The sequence below is a fragment of the Chelonia mydas genome, chromosome 12 (genome assembly GCF_015237465.2).
Source record: "Chelonia mydas isolate rCheMyd1 chromosome 12, rCheMyd1.pri.v2, whole genome shotgun sequence".
Taxonomy (NCBI): domain Eukaryota; kingdom Metazoa; phylum Chordata; order Testudines; family Cheloniidae; genus Chelonia; species Chelonia mydas.
In genome coordinates, this window is record NC_051252.2 from 8,082,391 (window position 1) to 8,107,613 (window position 25,223).

The window sequence follows — 25,223 nt, forward strand, 5'->3', positions numbered from 1 at the left end:
CCCAGTTTTATCTTCAGATTGTCTGTCTTTTGTCCTGGTTTACTTGATGTTACCCTTCTCCCTTGTCTAGGCCTTAGAACGCTAGAATCAGGAGAAACATCTTTGCTGCTACGGGTTCTATTTCTGTGTCCTAATGCATTTTCTTTCGTATTTTGTGTGCAAAATTTCCGGTGTCTTTCAGCCATTCTTCTTTTGAATCACCTATGTGAGTAATTCGATGATGGCTCACATGGGGATCAAATTGTTGCTGGGGTTATCTTTTCTTCTGCAGAGTGAAGTCGAGACCAATGGACATCCCAGGGCTTCCTTTTCTGCCTGGTCAGAGTGCAGTTTGAGATGACAAAAAATGGCAAGAGACTGCTTTGGAACATGACATTGGTCTGACTAGGTGGAGAGGAATGTAGGGTTTAAATTGGATTTGGTGTGGAACTGGCTGGCTGAAGGGATGAGAAATAGCCTCTAGGCTTTACACCTCTGTATCATCAGTTTGAATACGTCCCAAACTGGCTGCAACATTAGGTCATAACCCTCTGATGGCTGTTTGGTAGCTCTTAGTATGTTGGGAATCTCAACACCGATCCTAGTGGATGCATGTCTACATCATGACTGACACTGCTAGCCTTCGTTATTGCCAATCTGAGTGGAAGCCAAGTATTGAGTGAGAATAGATATTCAGGCCCCAGCCCTGCAAACACTTAACCACGTGTTTAACTTTAAGTATGTGAGTCATTCCCAGATGCTACAAGATACGCATGTGGGAGAACGTTTGTTAGATCGGGACTGTAATTGCCATCGCTCCTGCGTTTGGTGATCTCTGCAGTTCTGGGTCAACACATGTCGGTGGGCTGGGGTGGGAAAAGTCTTCCAAACTGGAACCGCCTGTGCGTTAACTTCCTTAGGGGGGACACAGGTGACTCCAGGGCTGTCAGCCTGGCACCTTGCACAATCAAAAGCTCTAAAGAAAAACAAATGTTAGTGGGATGATCCAGTTTCTGTGATTATTTTTTTTAATTTAATTATTATTACTAATAAATTCCTAGCTTTTCCATAGTGCTTGTCAAGCCTTAGATCTCAAAGCATCTTACACAGGAGGTGTATGAATCAACACCCCCATTTTACAGGGCATTAAAATGTTCCACCCACTTCAATGATGCTGAAAGGCATGTGGCTGGCAGCCTTTTGAGACTCAAGATGTCTCTTTCTCCAGCAAGCCGGCACAGCAAAGGTGCTGACCGTGACAGCTTCCTCCCTCCGCTTTCCTGCTAGTGTGCCTCAAACTTGACCTGGATGCCATCCCCGAGGGAGCAGAAGACAGTTCAGATTCTATGTATTCCATCCTTGGCTGCTGTGCGTGCTCAAGACAGCCAATGAGATTGCAGTGAGTGTCGACGGTGGTATTCCATGGGACACACTTGATCAAGACTACCAAATCCATTTCACATAGGCTACCAGCAACCATCAGGTGGCAACAACATCCAGATGCTTCTGCCCTGGGCGTTGATCGTGCAAGGTGTATTGTGTGGGCAGATCCCTGTGCCTGCACAGAGCCACGCTGAGGCCAACAGCAATCTGCATAGGTGCAGGGGGCTGTCTATATGCGATACAACTTGCAAGATCAGGCCGTGGGCTGGGAACAATTAGCTTAAACCCAAAAGGCCTGCGATTCCCAATCTCCTGAGCCACGCAGGGCCCAGATGTTTTAGTGCTCAGCTTCCACAATGGGGGCCAGACTTCCAAAAGCACCCGACATTCATCCAATAGGCTGAGTTCTCGTCACGGTCTAGCCACTGATCCCAGGTCCTAAGTGGGAGCTGAGGTTTTTCTAAAAAATCTGGCCCCTGTGTCCGATAGCTTTTTGAAACAACACAAGAGGTGGAATAATTTGCAGTGGTGCCAGTTTGGAAGGGGCTGGGGGGTATGTGCCCCCTCCCCTGGATTTTTACACTGGCTCAAAGTTCCATAGGCCCCAGAGCCGAGGTGGGTGTGGGTGTGGGTGGGTGGCATGGCCTGACCGCTTTTAAGCAGTGGTCCCGCACTAAATCAGTCCTGCTGCTGCCAGGGAGATCCAAAGCATGGCTACTGAGATTTGATGCAGCTGCCCTGCCATACCGATGGACGGGCGACTGAGCCAAGTTTCAGTGAGTGGCCTCACAACCTGCCACATGGAGAGTCTGTTCCTGGATGGTGGAGTGCAGCCCCATGCGGGTAAGAGAGAGGGGAGACTCCCTGGATGAGCAAGACCCAGGGTTCCTGTGCATGTGGGGGGGAAATGGGATACTTACTTCGGAGCGGAACTGGGTCCCTGCCAGAAGTGGGAACTGGGGTAGGGACCAGAATTTGTCCCCTTCCTCCACATCCCCAAGAAATATATGAATTGGCAGCACTGTGTTCTTTTTTCTTTTCTTCCCCCCCTCCTTAATTAAAGAAAAATAGTCATAAAATAACTGTAGTCTGAAAACCAGAAGGTGAAAGACCAGGATTACAGACAAACATTCTCTTTATTGAGCTACACATGAATTTTCCATTAGTCAGAGAAAGAGATTGGCAGTGTCTAATATATCACAGAAACCTCACTGATTGGTAATAGAAAGGCTTAGAAAGACCTGGCGCTTTATATATATATATATTTAGTTTCCTCTTTATTTATTCATTTTATTTTAAACAGGTGTGTGGTTTCTTCAGCAAAGGTAACTCTGAAAAGTGAAACTGTGAAGATGTCTGATTACTAATCAAAGTAGAAATGATGAAGGATTGGTCATGAAAACGGTGGCTTTAATGTAAACACTACATTTGATTTTGGTTTTTTTTTTTTTTTAGTTTTTTTTGTGATTGGTGTGTGTGTGTGTGTCTGTGTGTGTGTGAAACTTTTTAAACATTTTCTTTCTTTTTTTGTTTTCGGGTTTTTTGTATTTTTTTTTTGTATTTTTTTTGTCTGTTTTTGCAGCACAAACATCCCCACATGAGAGAGAGAGAGAGAGAGAGAGAGAAAACACCATTCACTAAAAGGAAGGATCAGAGGAGGAAAAAAGCAGCACAAAAAAGCATTCACTGGAAAGAGTTACAAAAATAAATCCGAACAAAACAAAAAAACCCAAAGAAAAATAATCCCTCTAAGGTCTCCCAAACCAACCCCCAAAACAATAAAAGAAAGAAGAGGAAGCCTATCTGGTATGTAATACACAGTATTCTTCAGAGCAAAAAAGTCAAGAGAGGGAAAATCTCTGGATAATTTGGCCACTACAGGCCAGTGACAACTGTGCTTTTTTGATACAAACCTGGAGCGCGAAAGAGACAATTCAGAACAAAGAGTCATTATTAAACTAGGGGAAAAGAATAAATAAATATAAAGCAGAAAGACATCCCCTGCTGGATACCTGACCCACAGTCATCGTCTTGCATTGTAGTCTTATCACTCCAGGCTAATAAAGACCCCCCCCTTTTTTTTCTTTTTAAAGAGGCAGGGCACAAATAAACACAAAGGGAAATTAAATGAAAACAAATGCAAATTCATTCCTGTTAAAATGAGGAATGGAGAAGAGGAGAATACCTCTTAGCACGGTTGCAAAAGATTTTTCTTTTCTTTTTTTAAATAAAGGGGGGAAGGGAAAATGGGAAAGGAATATTTTCTTTTTTTTTCCTTTTTTCTTTTTTTTAGCTACAAAGCACATGAAAAAAACGTGGTTTTTTTTCATTTTTCTTTTTTTTTCTTCTTTTTTAATCTTTTAGCTTCTAAATGTAAAGACTCAGCTAAAACCAGATCTACAGCAGTCTACGGAAACACACAGCCATCATTCCATGTTCAGAACATTATACATTGATTCAATAAGGAAGGCTGTGTCTTATGCAAAAGGCCAAAAGGTCATGCTACCGGTAAGGAGAACGCCAACAGGAGAGTCCGTGAAGTGGTCTGGAGAGAGAGAGAGAAGGGAGCCCAGGCTTGAATACATTAAAAATCAATCAAGAAATCAATTAAATCATAGGGGGAATCCCTCACTGCCAAGTAAAACAGTATCACAATGGTTAATGTCCTTAATTAACCCTGTTCAAAAATAAATTGCATCTCCCCTCCCCTGCCCAAAGCCCACCTGAAAGTGAGGTTGGCACTGATACACGGTTCGAATTTGATGGACAAATACATCCCTCCCCCCAGTCTTTTTGTGGCGTGCGTGCGTGTGTGTGTGTGTATTTGTGGTGTGATTGCCACTAGGGGCCCTCCTCTTTCTCGCAGAACCCGCGCTGGTAAAAAGCCTGAAGCTCCCCATCTTGTGCTTTAACTTGGGAGGAAGTTACATTCCACAAGTGAAGAGCTTGTTACATAAAGGATGCTTTCCTGCTGCGTCCCGGTTAAAAAAAGTTCTAAAATATTGTGGTGTGGGTTTGTTTTTTTCTTTTTTCTCTTTTATTTTTTTTTTATTTTTTTGTCTTTTTCTTTGTTTGTTTTTGAAACCCACAAGAGCTGAACAGAACCGAGAGGCACTGAGAGCCCAGCCCACATGGTGCAGACTGCAGCGCGGCACCAGCTGACTTCTGGCTTCCTAACACCAGTCCCTAAAAAATCCAAGAAACTGGAATGGGGAGGAAGAAAGAAGAAAAAAAAAATCCCCTTCCCCTCTACCCCGAAGCCACTCCCCCAAAGAAGAGTTAAAAAAAATAACATTACCGCTTTTTGTTTTAAGAAAACAATCCCTTTTAAAACTCCTAGGATACCTTAGGTTCAAAATGCGGGCAGACCATTTAGCAAATGTCAGCGTAATTTTTCTTGGCTTATTTAATTGATTTGATTTCTATGACTGGTGACAATACCAGGGAGGGCTGAAGCCTGTCAGAGAAATCAGTTCTGTCCACAGCTCTTTGAGATAAACTAAAAAGATTGTGGTGGTGGTGGGTTTTTTTTTATATGTGTGTGTGTGTATATATATATATATATATATATTTATTTTTATATATATATATATAATTTGTCATTATGCCTTTTTATTTACCAGCTTGCATTATTAGTATAATGATTTTGTTTTTTGTCGTTTGATTTGGTTTTTGTTTTGTTTTGTTTTGCGCTTTTTTTCTTTTTTTAAAATTTTTTCCTCCCGCCGTGATCATTACCAAAGGAGTTGCTTTGCTATACAGGACGAGAAGGCGTCAGTACAAGCCACAGCCTCGGAGGTTGTTGGCAATGATGATGTCGGTGACCGCGTCGAAGACCACCTGGATGTTGTTCGTGTCCGTCGCACAAGTCATGTGACAGTAAATCTCCTTGTTGGGGGAGCGGTTTTTGCTTTCAAATTGTGCTTGGATATATGCCGCTGCATCCTCGTAAGTGTTAGGGCCTGCAGGCAAACAAACAGGAAAAGAAAGAGAATCCCGTCAGAGGTCTTGCAGGCATGAGCACGCTCTGGGGCAGTGGTTTTCAACCTATTTACCGTTGTGGGCTGCATATGCAGCTTTCTCTGTGGTATGTGGATCCACACAACATACATACTACCGATATGGCCCTGAGGATGTCACGGGGGCCGCAGCTGGGTGCTGATTGGGCCGCAAGCGGGGGGCTGAGAACCACTGCTCTAGGGAGATCTGGAAGAAAAGGGCTGGAAAAGGGGTTGGTGTATTATCCCATAAAGGGGGAAAGATGATGCACGAAGAAGGCATTTTGTACTGCTCGGAGTTCACATTAGAAAACCAGGTCTCATCTACCCCCCACCCCCACTCTCTTTTTCCAGAAGACTCTATAGATAGCTGGAGAGCTAATGAGATAATAACACTGCAAATGAAATGTGAGCATCAGAGAAGAAAAGGGATTTCAAAACTCTTTAGATCAGAGCCTCAGCTAGTGTAAACTGGCTAACTCCACTGACTTGTTTACACAAGCTGAAGATCTTGCTCATTGTTTTTGTTTTTAAACTCTTATTTAACGCAAACACCTGAATGAACAGCTGGGAGGAATGAACCTCCCTCTTAAAGATTCAGGATTCTGCATCCCTTTAATTAAAGTTATAGAAAGCTCCCCCTCCAGGTCTCCGCACCACCAGGAGACTTCCAGAAACCCCAGGGGAGATGAGACTTGATAGTCCTGATATTTCTGAGGTGAAAAATAAGCAGAAAAATTAAAAAGCAAACACACTAGACAAGCGTGACGGCCTTCTTTATCCATTGCAAAGACACCCAAAAGGGCCAAACCTGCTGTTTGTTCTAATTTTGCTGGTCATATCAAAGATTAATGCACTGAAACTGTCTTGGAAGCTCTGATATTTGTGTCTCCAACTGGGAGCCACATTATCAATAGGGGGAGAACAAACAAAGAGATGGTGCGAGAGGAAAAGCATCAGAAAGTTAGCGCTCAGACCTGCTTTGTACCGCATTAACTTTAATGGAGTTACTCCTAATTGACACCGGTGACAGCGGGGTCAGGTACAGTGACTTCACGGGAACAGCAGGGAACTGCTAATCAGTGCGCATCAGTACAAACATGGAAAACGAAGGCCAGGTCTACGCTACAAACTTACATCGGGATAACTACGTCGCTCGGGGGGTGAAAAATCCAGACCCTTGAGTGACGCAGATAGCGCTGTCTACACTAGGGGCTAGGTCAGTGTATGTCAATAGGAGGGCTTCCCTGTCAACATAGCTACCACCTCTTGGGGAGATGGGTTAGCTACTCTTCACTAAAAGCGCTACAGTGAAGCTTTTAAAGTGTAGACCTCCCCTAAGCACCAATTGTGCTTGATTCAGCCAAAGTTCCACCCACCCCCAGGTTACTACAGTCCAAGCTACACTGAGGAATCTCACTATTTTGCCCCAGTTAATGCACTGGGAAAAGTAACTGGGCCCATGGAGATCAGCTTGGAACATGTTGATCCTTTCCACAAGCGTTACAAAGGGGGAAAATGATCACGGGTGCGTCCATGTAACTACTGCTACAAGCTGAAATGAAAACATATTTAGAGGCTTATACGTGAGCTTGATTTTCTGCATTTCACTTGCAACCCAAATCCCTACAGCAAACCTGGGAGCGGCATCCACCATGCTCCTTCTGTTGCTGTAGTGATTAAAGACATAATGCAACAGGGAAAGGCAAGAACCACAAGGCACCAGACTCAGGTTTGGACACTAGGCCCAGATGCACAAAGGTATTTAAGCTCCGAGCTTCCATTGAAAGCAGTGCTAGTTCCTTAATACTTTTGTGAATCTGGGCCTAGGCCCTCATTATACTCACAGTTACATCACTATACAGCCAGAGTAAATTCCTTAATGTTCATAGACTTCCTCCAGGGTTACACCTGTGCACTGAGAGTGGCACCCAGCTGTAGGACTCCTACAGAAGTATCCACCAGTTCTAGCAATGCCCAGTAAGTGGATTATTATGGTCAGTGCTATTACAATGGAAACTATAATAACCTGTGAGAAATGGAGGTTGCCTATGAATCACATCAGTCGCGTTTCACAGGGCATCAGGCGCTTCTAATAACCACCCTACAACACTGACCAACAGGGCCAGTTTCTCCTCCCTTGGTGCAATGGAATTACTCTTGATTTACACGGCTGTAACGGAGACCGGAATCAGGCTTGTAACGTTAATCAAATAGATTGGGGGGAATAGACTTGACAGGTGCAACCAGATGCAAAACCAACACGCACACCGCTAAGTACTGACTAATTAAAATTACCGACAAGATGGCTGCAGAGTGGTGTTCCATTTTGATTCCAGGCATGGGCACCGCCCTCACCAGGGGCTGCTGGGTCACACCAGCTGCACTACTGCCAGGCTGGGAGGTGGTGGCATCACCCAGGCTGACAAGAGTGAGGCCCTGCCTGTGGTAGACCTAGCCCAGGAGTGAGGGGAGAGGACAAGTGGACTCCCCACTGGGGAAGAAGCACCAGGCTCCTTTCTGGGCAGGGGTAAGGGAAATAGCCCCTTGACTGGGGTGAGAGCTCCACCCTCTGCCAGCAGCCTGGTCCCACCCATGTCACAGGTCTCACCCCCTCCCCGCCGGTCTTCAGTGACAGGCTTTTGGGGGTTCATTTTGAGAACCTCGTCACCTTACCCCAGCCAGGGTGTGAGTGAAGGCCAGTGCTGTTGTGGGCCCGTTTTGAGGTCCCACTCCACATGCTGCTGCAACAGTTTGTACTGTGTAAAAAGAAATGTCCAGAAGGGCCTGTGTTCTCTAAGGGGCCTATCAGCTCCTACAGCCTGTTAGACAGGGCAGAACTTGAAATCTTTGTCAAATGTTGGCTTGATGGTCTGGAGAGGGCGGAGGGTCAGTTGTTACAGCTGAAGAATACATGTTATTACACTAAGCAGCTTATGATGGTGAGAGCGTTGAGGCCTGGCCCCTTGCTGAAATGCAAATGAAATCTTCTGAAGAGCTGCTACGATCTGGAGAGTTATTTTCCTTTTCAAGCTCTCCTTCTCTGGCTCTGTTCCTTTATTTTAATGCTATTTCTTGGAGAAATGAACATCCCCATGTTAGGTCACATCTGAAGGAGAGAGGGTGGTTGGCTTAAGCCTTAGAGGGCATGCACATAGTCTGCTGTACTGTACCCTAAACAGGGATAATATTGCCATTTTCTTGGGAATGGGAACACAGCTGGGGCCCAATTAGCCTGCTGGCTACCTGCATCCAAACCCCAGGGAAGCCCATATGAGGGGATGATCAGTTCTCAGGTGTGTTGGAAGATGTAATCAGCGGTCGTACACAAGATGATGTGGATTATAGTGCTCTGTAAAATGGCATTGATCCGATTTGGACAAAAATTTGGCACCCGTGGAAAAGCCTCTGTGTCAGACAGATCAGTCCTTCAAGGCCAAACTTAACTCAGGAGGGGTCTGTCTTTCATAAAGCTTTTCCTTTGCCTCCTCTTTCCTCATCTGCTCCCCCACGCTACTGGCCCTGCTCCACGCTGCTTATCATCTCCTTATCATCCTTTCTCCAGGGGATGCTAACCCATCCCCCCCAGCCCATCCCCTGGAGAAGTGCAAAGCTGGGGGAGAAGGGGTGAAAGAAGAGAAGAGGAAGGCTATTTAGAAAGAAGCTGAAGTCACTTCTCCTTCCAGCTGAGGGACGGCTGGGGGGGATGGGTTAGCAAGAGATGCACAAGAGGATTGTTAAACAGGTGCAGCTGATTATCTCCATCCCTGGGTTTCCTCAGGACCAGTGGAACTATTCTCTTGGGTGGATTAATCCCGACTCCGTTACTTGTATTTGATTTGTTTCAGCCTATTCGATAAGTAAGCGCTGATACATCTCATGGTGCACCTCATGGGTCAGCGCACCCAAGGCACCGTTCTTTGACTAGTGTAAAATGAGCATCCTGTCAGGAGATATCCAGTAAGCGGAAGAAATGTCCGACAATGTTGTTGTACTGAGCAACTACATAGGTTTGTACGTAAAAAGCAAGAGCAAGGGCCAGCCAAATGACTCACTGGTGGCATGTCCCGAGACCAGTTTGACTCCAGTCACGAGTCTTGCTTCCTGGACTGGCTGGGGCTAGGAATGAGGGGAAAGCAGCAGGCTGAATCCCTGTGAGAAAGGGACTGAGGTCCAGTGTCTCAAAGGTATTTAGGTGCCTAACTCTCATTGATTTCAAGGCGCCTAATTACCTTTGAGGATCTAGGCCTGAGCACTCTATAATCACTCAGTAAGAACCCTTCTAACTTCTGAGAGGGTGTGATGGGGTGTTCACCCCCGACACGGCCCGAACAAGTAAAACAGGCTAATTACCTGTCAGGCCCTGGCTTTCCTCCAGAGGCCGCCTGTATGGTTAGGGTGACCAGATGTCCCGTTTTTAAAGGGACAGCCCCATATTTAAGCCCTCCTGCAGGTGTCCCAACTTTTTCCTAAAAACAGGCACATTGTCCAGTATTTTCTATATCCTGCCCCCCATCAGTACTGGCAGGTCCTGCTGCTTGCCAGATCCCTGCTCACCTGCTGCCCGCCTACCAGCAGTGAGTGTGGGGGGGTGTCCAGTGGCTGACAATGGGGTGGGGGTGCAAGGCTGGGGGTGGGGCAAAGCTGCAGCGCGTGGGGCTGGTCGCTCCCCCTGCTGGTTTGTCCGCGCAGCCCCCGCTGCGTGCCGGCTCTCGACCAGCAGGGCCCCGACCCCGCTCCCGTTTCCGGCTGGCACTGGCTCTGCGCTGCGGTGGCTGGTGAGTGCGGGCAGGCGCCAGGCAGCAGCCGATTACGTGTCGCCTTTGCTGCCCACCCATTGGCCCTTTACATGCACCCCCTCTCGCTGTCCTCTCCCTGCTTTGCCTCTTCACCCCCCCCCCAGCCCTGCCACTCCTCCATATCCCCCCGGCAGGGCGTGTCCCGCTCCCAGCGCTGCACGGAGAACCAGCCCCTGGTCGGAGCCAACAGCCTGGCCGGCAGGCTCCTTCCTTCCTTCACTGCCTCTGGCTGGAAAGCCCAAGGCCCTCTGCCCGGGGCGCTGGCCAGGAGGAGCCGAGCCCTGCATGTGCCAAAGCCCCGCACAGCGCAGCCTCTCCGCCCCTCAGCTAAGCTCTGGAGTGTGGTGGGGGAAGCGATTTCCAGCCTGTTCACGCCCCGACCCTGCAGGCTCCACAGCAGCGCCCTGGGCAGGGGCTTAGCCCCCTCTTCACTCCCCCCCCGCAGCCTGGGTCCTGCCCCCAGGGAGCCCGGGGCTGCTCTGTCCCCTAGGCACCCGCTCCTGCTGAGCCATCTCTAGCCCCTGCAGTCAGGTTCCCTGGGCCCTGGCGCACAATGCATCCTTAGGGCTTAACCCCTTCCTGCCCGCGCTATAGCTGGGGGACAAGGGGCGGCTGGGTTATGTCAGTGGCCAGCAGCAGCTTGGAGCTGCCTTTCGACACTGTGCGGACAGGAACGGACAAGCTGCTTCCAGCCATGGGGGAGCGGGGATGGGGTGGGGCGGAAGATGAGCTCTGCAAAGACACGGGCCAGGCCATCCCTTCCCCCTCCTGCAGCTGGAAGCAGCTCCCGTCCCTTCCTGCCCACACAGTGCCAAAAGGCTGCTGCTGGCCACATTCTGGTGTGAATCCTGGCAGAAATCTGCTGGGGGGGGGCATGTGACCCTGCATGCCCCTCCACGTGTTGCCTCGGGAAGACGTGGCACCAGGTATCAGGATAGGCGGGTGCATCCCGGGGGTCCCAACCAGGCATGGAGGGCAGAGAGCACCTGGAGGGTTGGATCAGTCGGTCACCTCCCCACCCCGCCGTGTGAGAGAGGTGTACAGGAGTGTGTGTGTGTGTGTCACCTCTCCCTGTGTGAACCCTAAAGCCTTAAAGATAAGAAGGTAAATAAAAAGAATCCAACTACGCAGTATTTCTTTTAAACAGGGGCTCAGTCAACTTGATGTTAATTTGAAAGTTTGTACTGCATAGTTCTGATTGATTGCCATGGAACTCACTTGAATATGAGTAATTTTCCCAGGTGTCCCATATTCACCACAGGGAAATATGGTCACCCTGCTGATAGCTGATGAAACCCAGCTGCGGGAGGAGCTTGGCTAGGCTTATAAACAGGGGAAGTTGGTGATAAGAGAAAAGGGTGCCAGGAAGGTGATTTGCAGTTACCCCTAGAGGGTGGGGTGGGGGACTTGGCTAGGGACAAGGAGGAGTTCTAGGGGGAGAGTAAGCCCTGGTATCTTGCCTTGGATTACAGACTCTGGCAGGAAGTTGAGAGGGGTGAAGTAGCCCCAGGAAGTGGAGGAAGCTCCAGGGGTAAACCCAGAAATGGGCCAGAAGATAGAGGAGAGGTAGGAAAGAGCTCAGGGACACAGCAACAGGACCAGAGCTTGAGCAGACTGTGGTTGCTAGGGATAGGGTCCCTGAGCTGGAACCCAGAGTAGTGGGTGGGCCTCGGTTCCCCTATTGGCCACTGGGAAAGTGGCCCAAACTTCAAAGTGGATCAGAAGATTGGCTAAACCACAGATAAGACAATTTGTCCAGTGGGACTTTGACACCCCAGAAGCAGAGGACTATAGTAACCTGGCTGAAGGGCCAAGACATGAAGAGGGAGCACCTCAAGTTCAGAGAGAGGCCATGGAGCAAGCAACTAATGGAGAGGGCATCAGACCAGGTGAGAGCTGATCCCCAGATGTCGCCACAAAGAGGTGCCCCCGCAGTGTAGAAACTTGTTTGAGAGCTATGGAGGATTATTTGATAGACTGCAGTCCATTCCATTCTTGCTTATTCCTGACCAGGACAAAGGGAGACCCTGTTGGTGGGCACTAAGCAGCATTGGCTGTGTTAGTCTTGGAATCAGAGAGAACGACCAGAGGGTCTGTCTGCGTCCAGCAGCCTTAATAAAGAATCCCCTTTATGATCAATAAAGCCGAGCTCTAGAAGAAAGATTTCAGAGGTATGTGAAATATTTACAACAACTTTTGAAACCTTCAGAATTTTGAGCAGTTTTGCCTCTTGTTATAAATTCAGAATTGTTTCTTGGTTTCCAAGACTTTTCCATGCTATGTTTTCCAAGCCAAGCTGTTTCCCCAGGCAAACCTGGGATTTTGTGATTTCACAGCTTTTTGCCCGCGGAATGCCTTTCTCCTGAAATTTCACAAAACCTAAACATTTTCAAGGGAGTAAATATGTGAGAAACAAATTAGCAGAAAATTTTCTAAAAACATCCCTCCACTTTAAGAACCAGCGGGCCCAATCCTGCAGCCTTTTCTCTCGTGAGTAAGGGCTGTAGGCTAGAAACCTTACCAAAGACACAAAATAACACAGTTTATGAAGCACGCAATGTTGTTGTAGCCATGTTGATCTCAGGGTGTTACAGAGACAAGGTGGGTGAGGGAATAGCTTTTATTGGACCAGCTTCTGTTGGTGAGAGAGACAAGCTTTCATGCGTACCCAGAGCCCTTCAGGTTGGTTTAAGAAGTGCAGGCATAGGGCTCAGTGTATAGCTGGTTCTTCCACAGACAGTGAGTGTTTCAATGAATGACTTGAAACCCTTAATATCCTAATGCCACAGTGGCTAATTGAGCTGCCAGTCGCAAGGGTTAAGTTTCTCCCCCCCCCCTTAATTTTTTAACGAAAAATATGATTTTGCCATTAATAAATAATTAAGATGAGGAATAAAATATTTTGTTCTTCTCTGCGATTCAGTCACAAACCAAACTCTTATTTTCATGACTCACAATCATGTCCTCTTTGCAAAATCCAAACGTCGCCCTCATTATTCAAGAAGGGGAATGATTGGCCAATTGGACTACTCAAATGGCTGACCAGTCTTAACTGTGTAATTGTGGGTGGAAGCCTCATTTTCCCTCTGCTCTGGGGCTGGCCAATTTTAACTACTGGAATGTTCCACATTAAAGGCTTTTTTCTTCTTTCTGTCATCCGCATAGTGCACACTTTTGGGAGTTATGTACTTACCCTGCATTCTGCCCTTTAATATGCATGGATCTGTGTGTACGGATTTGGTTGAGGCTAAAGGTAGCATATGATTTAGCTGAATGATGTGTAAAAGCGTAGTAAGAGAGAGTCTCTCTGCAACACACACACAGACTCAAGAGTGTAAAATAATCCTGCCAAAGTCTGTTGTGCTTTTCACTCCCTCAACTGGCTCACTCTCCGTTTGTTTGGATGGTAACATAACTAACATTGGATTTTTGCTAAAGATGCCAATTCTGGGGCAAACCATTCACTTTGGCACTATGATCTGGATGCATGAGCACGGGACTTGCAGTCGGAATGTCCTGCATCCTCTGCTTCTGTTTTGCTGTGGAGTCTCGGGCAAGAGACCAGAAGGGCAGCACCGTCTAATAAAGTAGGCAAGACAAACAGTTGAGGAAATATGCCTTCTAGACCCAGCTCCACCACTGATGTATTGTGTGTCTTTGGACACTTCTCTGTAAAATGAAGGTAATCGTTCTTATCTCACCAGGGTGATGTTGATTAGTTAAAGATTGTATGTTGCTCTAAACATGCACAGTAAAGTTCTCTCTGTAGGTCTCGTATAAAGAGATCTCAGATTGACATATGTAATTATCCAACATCTACCTACTTCTGGGGTTCTTACACCTTACATCTAGTACTGGCCATTGTTGGAAGCCTGATACTGGTTTAGATGGACCACATGTCTGATCCAGTCTGGTAACGCCTATGCTCCTGTTGGAGAGAAGAGTCTGCTGTAACTAGGCTGTATGTTCGTCATAGCCATTACTTCTGTGAGAAAATCACTAACTTTTAGGGTGTTTTCACTATAAAAATCATTGGTCGTTGTCATCCCAGCCATCTTGCTACAGGAGCAAGACTCCATTGTGAACTTTTAGACAACGTAGCTGCCTATCAGCTTAATGCAGTCTGATGGTTTCTTTTTTCTTTTTTCTTGAAGGGTTTAAATTGTTTGGTAAACGGTACTCAATGGAGTTCAGTAGTTTATATTGTGCTGTAAAGGATATTTATTTGACTTCTCATAATTTCCCACAACAAACAACTTAATATCCATTAAACTATTGTGTGCCATGAATTTCCCTTAAACAAAAAAATGACCTTTTGGCATCTTTTTGCTCTGACAACCAACCAGCTGTAGCCAAAGCAAACACCAGAAGATGGATTGGTCTGAAGACCCCACCCTCTCGAAGAAGGGGCCATCCTGTCAGTAGGTAACTCAGGCCCCAGTCCTGCAAACACCTACACATGTAGCGAACTTTACAACCCTGAGTAGTTCCATTGATTTCAGTGGGACTTCTCACAGTAGTAAAGTTAGGCATGTGTATAAGTTTGACTGGGATGATAAGACAGGGTTGCCTGCCATAGCAGGGGACTGGTCTCAATGACCCAGGAGGTCCCTATGCTCCTATATGTGTGTAAGTGTTTGCAGGACTGGAACCTTACAATCGTTGGCTGGTGATTCCCTTGAAAGTTGAACCTGCTAAACATATCAGAAGTAGATCCATGGGCAGAGTTTGATCGTGAGCTTATAAGGAAGGAGGAAAAAAATTCTTAATATTACTACAATTAACGTTGTTATATTACTCCATTAGTTATTGGTGGAGTTTTGTATTTTGATGCTTCGTAAGTTCACATGGTGTCTCGAGGTTTGTGTGTCCCATGGACAGCGTAGGACCATTCAGTGTTACCCCCACAAGAACTGTCCATAAGACACCCATCAATACAGACACCCCCTCAAGGCACCATATAACTTTAGGGCACATCAAGTGTCACTTCTCCTCTGCACCCCAGTGTTGCAAGATTACTTCTTTCATCTTTTGCTTCCTGACTGGTAGGCTGGGCTGTCCGAGTCATGACACCTACCTGTATACTCAGGGAAGCAGATGGTCAGAGGTGATTTCTTGATCTTCTCGGCAAATAGGTCTTTCTTGTTGAGGAAGAGAATGATGGAGGTATCAATGAAGAATTTGTTGTTACAGATGGAGTCGAAGAGCATGAGAGACTCATGCATGCGGTTCTACACCAGGAAGCAAGTCAGAAAGGAAAAGAGACAGGCGGGGGGGGGAGAGAGAGAAAGAAAAAGTTAGATTTAGGAAAGGAGACTGTTTACCAAACCAAACTCTGGGAAATGGTTAGAAAACACGTTTTCTAACACAGGACATTCATATAACACAAGACAGTTACAAAAGACAAGGAGACAGTTTTATTCTCTTCAGATCAAATCCACTTGAAGTTACTTAATATTCAACAGAACAGAATCCTAGTAAAGGGCACAGGACTGCAACAGAATCTCCCATGATGACACGACCTACCATTTGCCATTCCTGATTGGACCAAAGGTCTGTTTCTAGCCATGACCAATACCTGAAGCTTCTAAGAAAGGTGAAAAGCCCCCATAATGTATCTGACCACCTGTACAGTGCAGAACATGGGGGTGGAGGCGCATACTTCCTGAATCTTGCAGTTATCCATGGGTAGCCAGAAGCATGACATTTCATTAGTCTCCTCTTAATCTGCAGAATTACAAGTTGTTGTTGTTGGTCATAGTGATCGATCTTGCTTTCAAATTCAGGGGAACTAGAAAATGGTCAGGACTGGAGAATAAAGCAGACTGTAGGCCCTTTCTCACCCCCATCAAATCAACCTATTTAATGAAATCATAACAAAGTCCTTCCTCAGATACCCAGGCCCTACATTGCATGGCCTGTCTCTTCTGCTGGGTGGAATGGTGCCTCACCTCCTACATGAGGCAGAGAAAACAGAAGCTTCCATGCTCGGTTTTGCATCTTGCTGGCCACCATTATGCAGTGGAGAGTAGAGTTGGGTGGGAAACAGTTTTCCCACCCTGTAAACATTTTCAAGAGTTTGATTTTTTTGTCCTATTTGAGATGGGGAAAAAACAGCAATCTCAAATATTTGTGAACTGAAAAACTGGACTTTTTGGTCTTGGGTCAGTTGTAACTTTTTTGATTATTTTTGAAATGTTTCATTTTGATCTTTTTTTGTCCTTTTTAACCCTTTTGGTCCAGTCTGACTAGCTTTCATTTTTTTTTTAAATGAAAAGTTGTTCTGAACCAGAATTCTTTCATTTAGAAAATGTTGAAACAAAACATTCCAACAACTTCGAGACTTTTCTCTTGACATTTTTTTTGAGATGGAAAATTTGTCAAACCCAACCCTGTTTCCTGAGCAGTTTTGGTTGTGATGAATATATATTTTTTTTCAATGGGGGGAAAAGAAATCTGTCAAACTTCCCAGTGATCTGTCCTGGTGACTGCTCAATTGCTGAGCTCCGCTGAGCAGCAGCTGCTCTGGCATTCGCTCTGCAAGGCAGCATACTTTTTCGGTTGCATGGGGAGAAAAGGGTACCGTGGTGAATCTCGCTACTGTAGGAGTGCCAGATCAGGGACTACTGAGGCTCCAGGATGGAGTGGAAATTGAGGCATGTTTTGAAGTAGCCCTGTGCTCCCACAGTGAACACAGTACCTGTGTATCCGTCAGTAGATACCTGCCAGCCAAGTAGCATCAGACACATGGCATTACTCCGCCATAACCACTGTGGGCTACATTCATGCTACATAAACATCTTGGTGGTGCTCCTACTTTTGAAAGGAGCAGAGTTTGTTGTGTCAGCACTATCCTATGCCCTTGTCCCCCTTGAAAGTCTTCAGTCTGTCTCTGAATATCTCCTAGTAAGAGCAGGCATTGTTAAGAGTCCTGGCCCTAAAGGATTCAACATATTGAAGATGTAAAATGAACCAAGCTTCTATTCATTGGCCAGTGTCACTGCCCTCCTGATATCACTCTGTTGCTGGTTACCTGAGAGACATTGCTCCTACTGGGAAGCTCTTCAGTGCCAGGACTTTGACTGAGAGGTTTATTTACACAAACAATTAGATCATGCCAAGCTGGGGTGTGAATCTACCCGATGGGAGCCTGCCGTTGTCTAGCTGTTTGTGTGCACCCTGCTGACGCGTGCTAAGAGTTTGTTTGAGAACTTTGAGCTAGTCCCGTTAACGAACTGTTAATGTGTCAGCAGAGTGCACGAACAGTTAGACCATGGCAGGTTAGTGTGGAGTAGATTCACCCCCAGCTTGCTGCAGTCTTATTGTTCGTGTAGACAAGCCCTAAGAGAGTTTTAGTGAATCTCTTTGTATTGGATGCTACTCCGAACACTGCGTTTGGTGGCTTCTCGTCAGCTTCTTAATTAAATGTCCCTCTCGTAATCTGGTGAGGGTCACATGAGGTCTGGTTTTTTTAATGATGCTATAGGACTTGTCACCAGAAAGCAATGAAAAGAAAAAAGAAAAAAGACAAGACAAGGTTGAGCTAGTGTGAATTAGTTGCCAGAAATCACAGAATATCATGAAACAGTGTTTTGACTCTTTCACTGCTTCAGTTGCATTCCATCATGTTCAATGGCTTGAGATGCTTAGTTTACATGAACAGTTATATACACAAGTCATTAAAGCAGGGACTGCTGGGACTGCAGCAAAGACAAGGATATACTGTACCACAGGTCCTTTCAACAGTAAATTTTTTTCTCTGCATAAACTTACCTTTTAAAAAAAAAATCCAAATGCCATTTGCTATCATTCTTCTTACCATCATAGGCCAGATTTTAGACACCAGTCAGACATTTTGTGTCCATAAATTGCCAGTGCAAATTTGCCTCTGATTATTGTACCGACAAAACCACAAGCGCAAAAAACAGGGCCCTAGTTAAGGCTAAGATGAAAATGTTGTCCTTTGTCAAAGTCATGCAGTGCAATAGTTACATCTGCCCAGCAATGAATTCTATTACTTTGTGGAATAGTCTCCCAAGAGAGCTGATGGCATTTCTACTGCTTAAGTCATTTAAAACGAAACTAGACACAACACTATTAAATGTACCACTTGGAACAAACCTGCACTGGAGGGAGATGGAAACAGATATCACTGGGTTAAGAAAACAGAGATATGGAGGGCTTTTATCCCTTTCTCATTTTAGAAGAAGAGCAATGAGACTGACACACAAACAACCGAGAGATTGATTCTCAGACCAGTGTATGTGTCATGGGAGTTATGAGAGTCACTTATGAATTTGACAGAGCTAGAAAAATAACCTTGTCAATTGCAGGCCCCAGAACTCTGTAACCTATTCCCTAGGTTGATCAATAAGAATCCTACCATTGCTATCTTCAGGTCACAAAGCAAGATTCACTCTTCAGTAAAACATTTCCCAAAGAACAAGAGCAGAAGTAAGTCTGGAAGCATGCTCAAAGGAAGGAGCCAGTTACTATTATCTGAAGCTAGCGGACTACATTATGAATTTAAATATCCGTGTAGGTTAGTTTTTTTTTTTTTTTTTTTTTGGGTTAGGGCAGAGATTTGTTTCAATAGGAGAGGGGCTGTTGTGTCATATAGACATTCATTACCTGTTGCTGTGCTTTGTTAAAGGGGCAAACATTTTTACCTGAGTCAAGTTAAATAAATAAATAACCAGGCTCTCCTTACTGTCCTCTATTAAATGTGAATTGAAAAGGAAACAAATAGCTGAATGATTGAAAAGTAATCATGTAGAAATTTTCTGATGGGGGGGGAAAAATAAATTTTTCCTGCCAAACCTTTTTCACCGTGGGATCAACACTATAGCTGGTGTCCACTGAAGTATGGTGTTAATATAACACACATTCTGAGTGTCCTGCTTTCTAATATGGTCAGGTATTCCACAATATACTAGACTGAGGATCTGATCCTGAAAATCCTCCATGCGCAAACTGTGATTGACTTCAGGGGCATGTGGACTTCTTGCAAGACCAGTCCCTAAATTTTCCTTTGCAAATACATGGAAACCCCTCAAATGTTTCAAAACGTAAAGCAGTTCTTGAGCAGGTGACGGAGATTTTTTTCATTGAATTTAGCTGCAACCAATCAGAATGCACTTGTTTGCATGTATGTGATTGGACAACTCTGTGGCGGTAAATAACAGAATCTCTTTGACTGTCACATGGCTGTTTTCAGCTAACCACGAGCCAGGTTTGTCATCATGGATGTAAATATTATCCATTAGCCAATGAATTTATTATGCAGCATCACTACATAACATTGGAAGCCACTCAAAGCAAACTTCAGTTCAAGAACTATTCAGAAAGTAAATGCCAGCTCTTTCCAGGCTTTCCCACGATAGTGCCCTCATTCTCATAGATTCATTCATTTTGAAAACTCAAACCTATACCCTAAGCCACTGAGTGGTAAGGAAGGAAGGAGGCCAGGGCAAGAGAGCGAGTGAGCATTGTTATCTTTTAAGTAATGGAGACATTAGGAAACAGTGATAAGTAACTGGACAGATAGGTAGTCAAGAAATTTTATCCATTGATTGATTCAGCCACCCAATTTGGCTCTGTAACTCTGATGGATTGCACCCTCAGCAAGTTTGCAGATGACACTAAACTGGGAGGAGAGGTAGATACACTGGAGGGTAGGGATAGGAGACAGAGGGACCTAGACAAATTAGAGGATTGGGCCAAAAGAAATCTGAGGTTCAACAAGGACAAGTGCAGAGTCCTGCACTTAGGACGGAAGAATCCCATGCACCGCTACAGACTAGGGACCGAATGGCTAGGCAGCAGTTCTGCAGAAAAGGACCTAGGGGTGACAGTGGACGAGAAGCTGGATATGAGTCAACAGTGTGCTGTTATTGGCCTTCTTGGCAGCGGCATTTTGGGCTGTATAAGCAGGGGCATTGCCAACAGATCGAGGGACGTGATTGTTCTCCTCTATTCGACATTGGTGAGGCCTCATCTGGAGTACTCTGTCCAGTTTTGGGACCCCCACTACAAGAAGGATGTGGAAAAATTGGAAAGAGTCCAGCGGAGGGCAACAAAAATGATTAGGGGACTGGAACACTTGAGCTATGAGGAGAGTCTGAAGGAACTGGGATTGTTTAGTCTACGGAAGAGAAGAATGAGGGGGGATTTGATAGCTGCTTTCAACTACTTGAAAGGGGGTTCCAAAGAGGATGGCTCTAGACTGTTCTCTGTGGTAGCAGATGACAGAACAAGGAGTAATGGTCTCAAGCTGCAGTGGGGGAGATTTAGGTTGGATATTAGGAAAAACTTTTTCACTAGGAGAGTGGAGAAACACTGGAATGTGTTACCTAGGGAGGTGGTAGAATCTCCTTCCTTAGAAGTTTTTAAGGTCAGGCTTGACAAAGCCCTGGCTGGGATGATTTAACTGGGGATTGGTACTGCTTTGAGCAGGGGGTTGGACTAGATGACCTCCTGAGGTCCCTTCCAACCCTGATATTCTATGGCATTTTCTTAGTTCATGAGGTTGGAAAGAGTTGTTAACAAAATAAGCAGTTTCTCCTCTCTATAGCTGGACATTGGTCTTTATATATTAGTTGCTCAATCCTGCTAGGTTAACATTAGTGTCTTACTGCAGGACAATGGAGAAGCACCAATTAACATGTCATATCATAGCCCACAAGGTCCCTTTGCATGGCCCGAGCAGTGCAAAGGGCCTTAAAACTGCCCTAAACGGGCAGCTGAAGATTCCCCCAGCATGGGCTACCCTGATTTATGGCAGCCTCTCTCAGTTGTTTCCCCGACCCCTTTAGCATAAGGAACAGGAAGAGGCCTTGTGAGGGCAGGGAATATACTACATAATGGCCTTAGTCTTTAAGTCAGGGGGACTGGGAGCTGCCCTACAGGGCAGTTTTAAATCTCCTTGTACGGCTGCCATGGCACAAAGTGGACTTACCCTGTACTAAGGTTCTGGCTCGCTATGGCTGCAGCCTGCAGCTCATAATAGCCCTGGAGGCTTTAATAACTGGGCTCTGGTCCTGCCTGTGACACTGAGACTGGCTGGCTTGAGACTCTCAAGATGGCCTGATTAACCAATTTAGAGTCCACACTCTGGAGACTTAATAGCATCACACTAACAGGCTCTGTCTTGTGAGAGGCCTAATTAAACCACATAGATTAATACATATCCTTTACTGGCCTCACTAAGAACCCCTTGGATAATTAAACCACAAAGAATTAAAAAAAGTGGAGTTGACTTTTCCTTATGTCTGCTCACACCCTATTGGTCATGTTTGTTTCTACCCTGCACTTCATTGAACTTGAACCCTGAGACCAGATCGGTTTGTTTCACTCCGTTTCTAGTCCATTTCACTTTCTATTTGCCTGCACTAGCTCAAAGGCTATTGTGTTTAGTGCTTCCAACATTTCAGGGTAAAGTTTAAATCCAAAAAGCTGAGTTTCACTGATGTATTTTTAAAACCTCATTTCAACATTTCTACTTCTAGTACATGTTGTTGATGATAATCATATAATAATAAATTAGAAAACATTAATGTTAGGCCTAAAATGCTTGACAATGTGACCTAACCCCCTGCTCCTCCCCTGCAATTTCCTTTGAAAGTAGACGTAATTATGCTATGAGCACTGGAAGTATGAGTAATAGGTGAAAAGAGTTCCACATTCAGCCTCATTTAGCATTATGAAAATGAATATATTGAGCCAAATTCATCCCTGTTGTAAGTCCATTGTCTAATACAATTACATCAGGGATCACTGATTTGGCCCATGCTGCCTTTCTATCCTTAATGCTTTTTCTTCTCACTCTCAATCCCTGCAGGAACATTCTGAGTAGCGTGTTACCTGATGTTTGTACAGGGGCACATCAAAAACAATGGTAATTATAGTGCAACCAGAGAATGACGCATATAGTACTCCTTGGGCTGTAGTGTCACTGGGGAAGGGAAAAACCTGTGTTAGGCCCAGGAAGCTCCAAGAATTTTAACTCCTGGAGTTCCTCTGAATCATCCCATCAAAGGATGAGCAGTTTGTCCCCCTGTGGGAAGGGTGGGGAGATCTGGCCCTCCAAACCTTTGGTCTCTCAAGATCTGCAGGGAAACCCCAGAGAATTTAGGACCCTCAAGGAAGACTGTGGATTTGTATTTTTCCTTGCTTCCCCCTAGCTCCTTCCCATGGCGGTAGGTTTCCTTCAGGAGCCCTGCCATCAATCTGTATCTTACTCCAGCCGGAGTATGGCACCCTCCTATGATTTGTGTGAGTTAGTTTCAGGCGGGATCTTGTAGAAATGGTAGTTTCAGCATCGAAATTCTCAGCACTTTTATACAACTACTTTGTTCTACAAGCTCTAAAGCCTTTTGCCCTGCTTTTGTGAGGCTGTTAATTTTGTTGTCGTCCATTTTCATTAGGTACATAAAGACCACTGAAATAGATATAATTAAGGGACAGCTTTTCAAAAGTTCATGTGCAAAAATTTGAGTGCAGTTGGGCACTACATTTGCGTGTTGCATACTGTAATTGCTGATATAATTCAGTAATTGCATGCTTAAATGGCCAATTTACATGCACAGTTACAGAAACCGATTATGCACATTTGGGGAACAACTGGTGGGGTCATTTCTGGTATTGATCCATGGCCTGCTGGGACTTCTGTTGCCTTGATCACCTAGTAAAACATCACCACTCCATTTGACTTCCATGGAGCTTCTTAAATATGGCCACATGTGTTTCCTGTGAAATAGACAAAGAAATAGTCGCTCGGTAAAAGTGCACGTTGGGGCAGCTATGTTGATTTCAATGGAGAAAGAGCAAATGCTGCTAGTACTGATCACAACAGATTTTGAAAAAAATGTTATTTCCGCCCTAGGAAATACAGGCTATAGTGGAACTCGTAGGAGCTTTGCTAAGTTGATGAGCAGTGACTGACAGCCAGAGCGCGCACATTTTGTATTTACTGTAACGTCTATGCAAGATCAGCTCAAGTTTAGTATTCTGCCTCTGGCAGTAGCCAGGGTAGTGTCAGGAGGCAATATACTGACACAAATCAAAGTAAGGTAATAGCAGGAATCCCATTTAAAAAAAACCCCTCTCTCAGATAAAAATAAATCTCTAGTAAATATCTTCCTACTAATTAATATTAAAACAGAGCTTTCATATTTCACCAGTAGGTCTCAATGTACTTTACAAAGGAGGTCAGTATTGTTACCCCATTTTACACATGGAGCAAATGCCTCAGTTTCCCAAGGTCACCCAGCAGGCCAATGGCTGGGAATAGAACCCAACTCTTCCAAGTCCCAGTACAGTATCCACTAGGACACACTGCTTCTATCTATTTGCCCACTGTTGGGCAAACAGCCAGTTAGTGCCATAATATGTATGTATATGCAGGGCAAGAAGTTGCTGCTGTTAATAATGCTGATCCTTTGTTATCCATTAGTGATTCTCAGTTACTATAAGCCAGCTTTTCACCTTGCCTCTGGGATTGTTTAGGGGCCTGGTTGGCCCCTGTTGAAATTAGAGCAGCCCTGGGGCTGCTCTAACTTATGTTTGGTCTGTTCTGGCTCTGTAGCATATGTAGACAGCTGAGAATAACCAGGCTGTGTATGTATTTCTTAATAAAAAGATGACCCAGTTACACATTTAGGAGTTTACAATGAATGTTTTAGTAATTAATAATTCTTCTAGGGGTGGTTTGAATGTGAATGTCACATGCAGTATTGAGCAGATGTCTGATTTTATCTTACTAACCCTGGGTTTACTCTGTAGTTCTCTAACAAAGACCAGCTGTAAATGCAGAGCAGTAATTTGTCCATGCTCCAGAAAATCCATATCCAGCAAAAAAATACTAAAAGCATGTGGTGCTTCTTTATGGAAGCCTACTCAAACTGCCACCACTCATCTCATTTTGATTGGTTTCTTCAGGCTTCCATAACAGATGTGCCATATGATTTTTCCTGGTCCCTTTTTGGAGTCCCAGTTTTATTTAAGGGATCTCACTCATGGAGGAAGAATAGATGAGGCAATAAACAGCATTTGTGGGGACTTAAGCCCCCAAGTGAAACTGAAATGACAATAGTGTATGATGACTTCAGAGCCATTTGTGCCAATGCCTGGAACTTTTTATTGCTATTATAGGACACAATTTTTTTAAAAAAAAGCACAACAGAAACAAAAATGTTTCCTTTTCCTTGGGAGGCCTTGAAAGTTTCCTCACAGGTCAGGTTTTCTAAACTTTTGATCGTTTTTGTTGCTCTCCTCTGGACTCTCTCCAATTTGTTCACATCTTTCCGAAAGTGTGGTGTCCAAAACTGGACATGGTACTCCAGCTGAGGTCTCACCAGCGCTGAGTAGAGCAGGACAGTTACCTCCCAGGTCTTATACACATCACTCCTGTTAATACACCCCAGAATGTTGTTAGCCTTTTTTGCAACTGCGCCACATTGACTCATATTCAGTTTGTGATCCATTGTAACCCCCAGATCCTTTTCAGCCATACTACAACGAAGCCAGTTATTCCCCACTTTGTAGTGGTGCATTTTTGTTTTTTCCTTCCTAACTGTTGCGCTTTGCACTTATCTCTAGTGAATCTCGTTGATTTCAGACCAATTCTCCAATTTGTCAAGGTGGTTTTAAATTTTAATCCAGACCTCCAAAGTGCTTGCAATCCTGCCCAGCTTGGGGTCATGCACAAATTTTATAGGCATGTTTTCAGCTCCATTATCCAAGTCATTAATGAAAATATTGACTACTACCAGACCCAGAACAGACACCTGCAGGTCCCCACTACATAAGCCTTCCCAGTTTGACAGCAAACCATTGATAACTTCTCTTTTAGTATGGTCTTTCTACTATTTGTGCACACGCCTCATAGAAATTTCATCTAGGTCCCATTTCCCCAACTGGTTTATGAGACTGTCATGTAGGACTGTGCAAAAGCCTTACTGAAATCAAGACATGTCTACTGCTTCCACCCTATCCACTAGGCCAGAAACCCTGTCGGAGAAGGTAACTAGGTTGGCCTGGAATGATTTGTTCTTAATAAATCCAT

At 45.0% G+C, this 25,223-nt stretch overlaps 1 protein-coding gene and 1 long non-coding RNA gene across 3 annotated transcripts in view; one reads left to right on the top strand and one right to left on the bottom strand.

The window, feature by feature from the left end:
• Positions 1–204: 204 nt before the first annotated feature.
• Positions 205–25,223, bottom strand: part of GNAO1 (G protein subunit alpha o1) — a 298,793-nt gene continuing 273,774 nt past the window's right edge. Inside the window, exons 7-9 of one of the 2 annotated variants that reach the window (XM_037877921.2) lie at positions 15,237–15,390; positions 5,101–5,324; positions 205–3,907 (exon numbers count right to left, since the gene is read on the bottom strand). In XM_037877921.2, coding sequence (XP_037733849.1) covers positions 5,137–5,324; positions 15,237–15,390 — 342 coding nt within the window. In that variant the 3' untranslated portion in view covers positions 205–3,907; positions 5,101–5,136. Of the gene's footprint in view, positions 3,908–4,388; positions 5,325–15,236; positions 15,391–25,223 lie in introns of those variants that run through there. The other variant, XM_037877920.2, reaches the window with a different exon arrangement.
• On the top strand, positions 11,512–19,678 carry LOC122462598. The gene is made up of 3 exons (XR_006285275.1): positions 11,512–12,048; positions 12,173–12,330; positions 18,558–19,678. It is a non-coding gene; the product is annotated as an uncharacterized LOC122462598 (long non-coding RNA).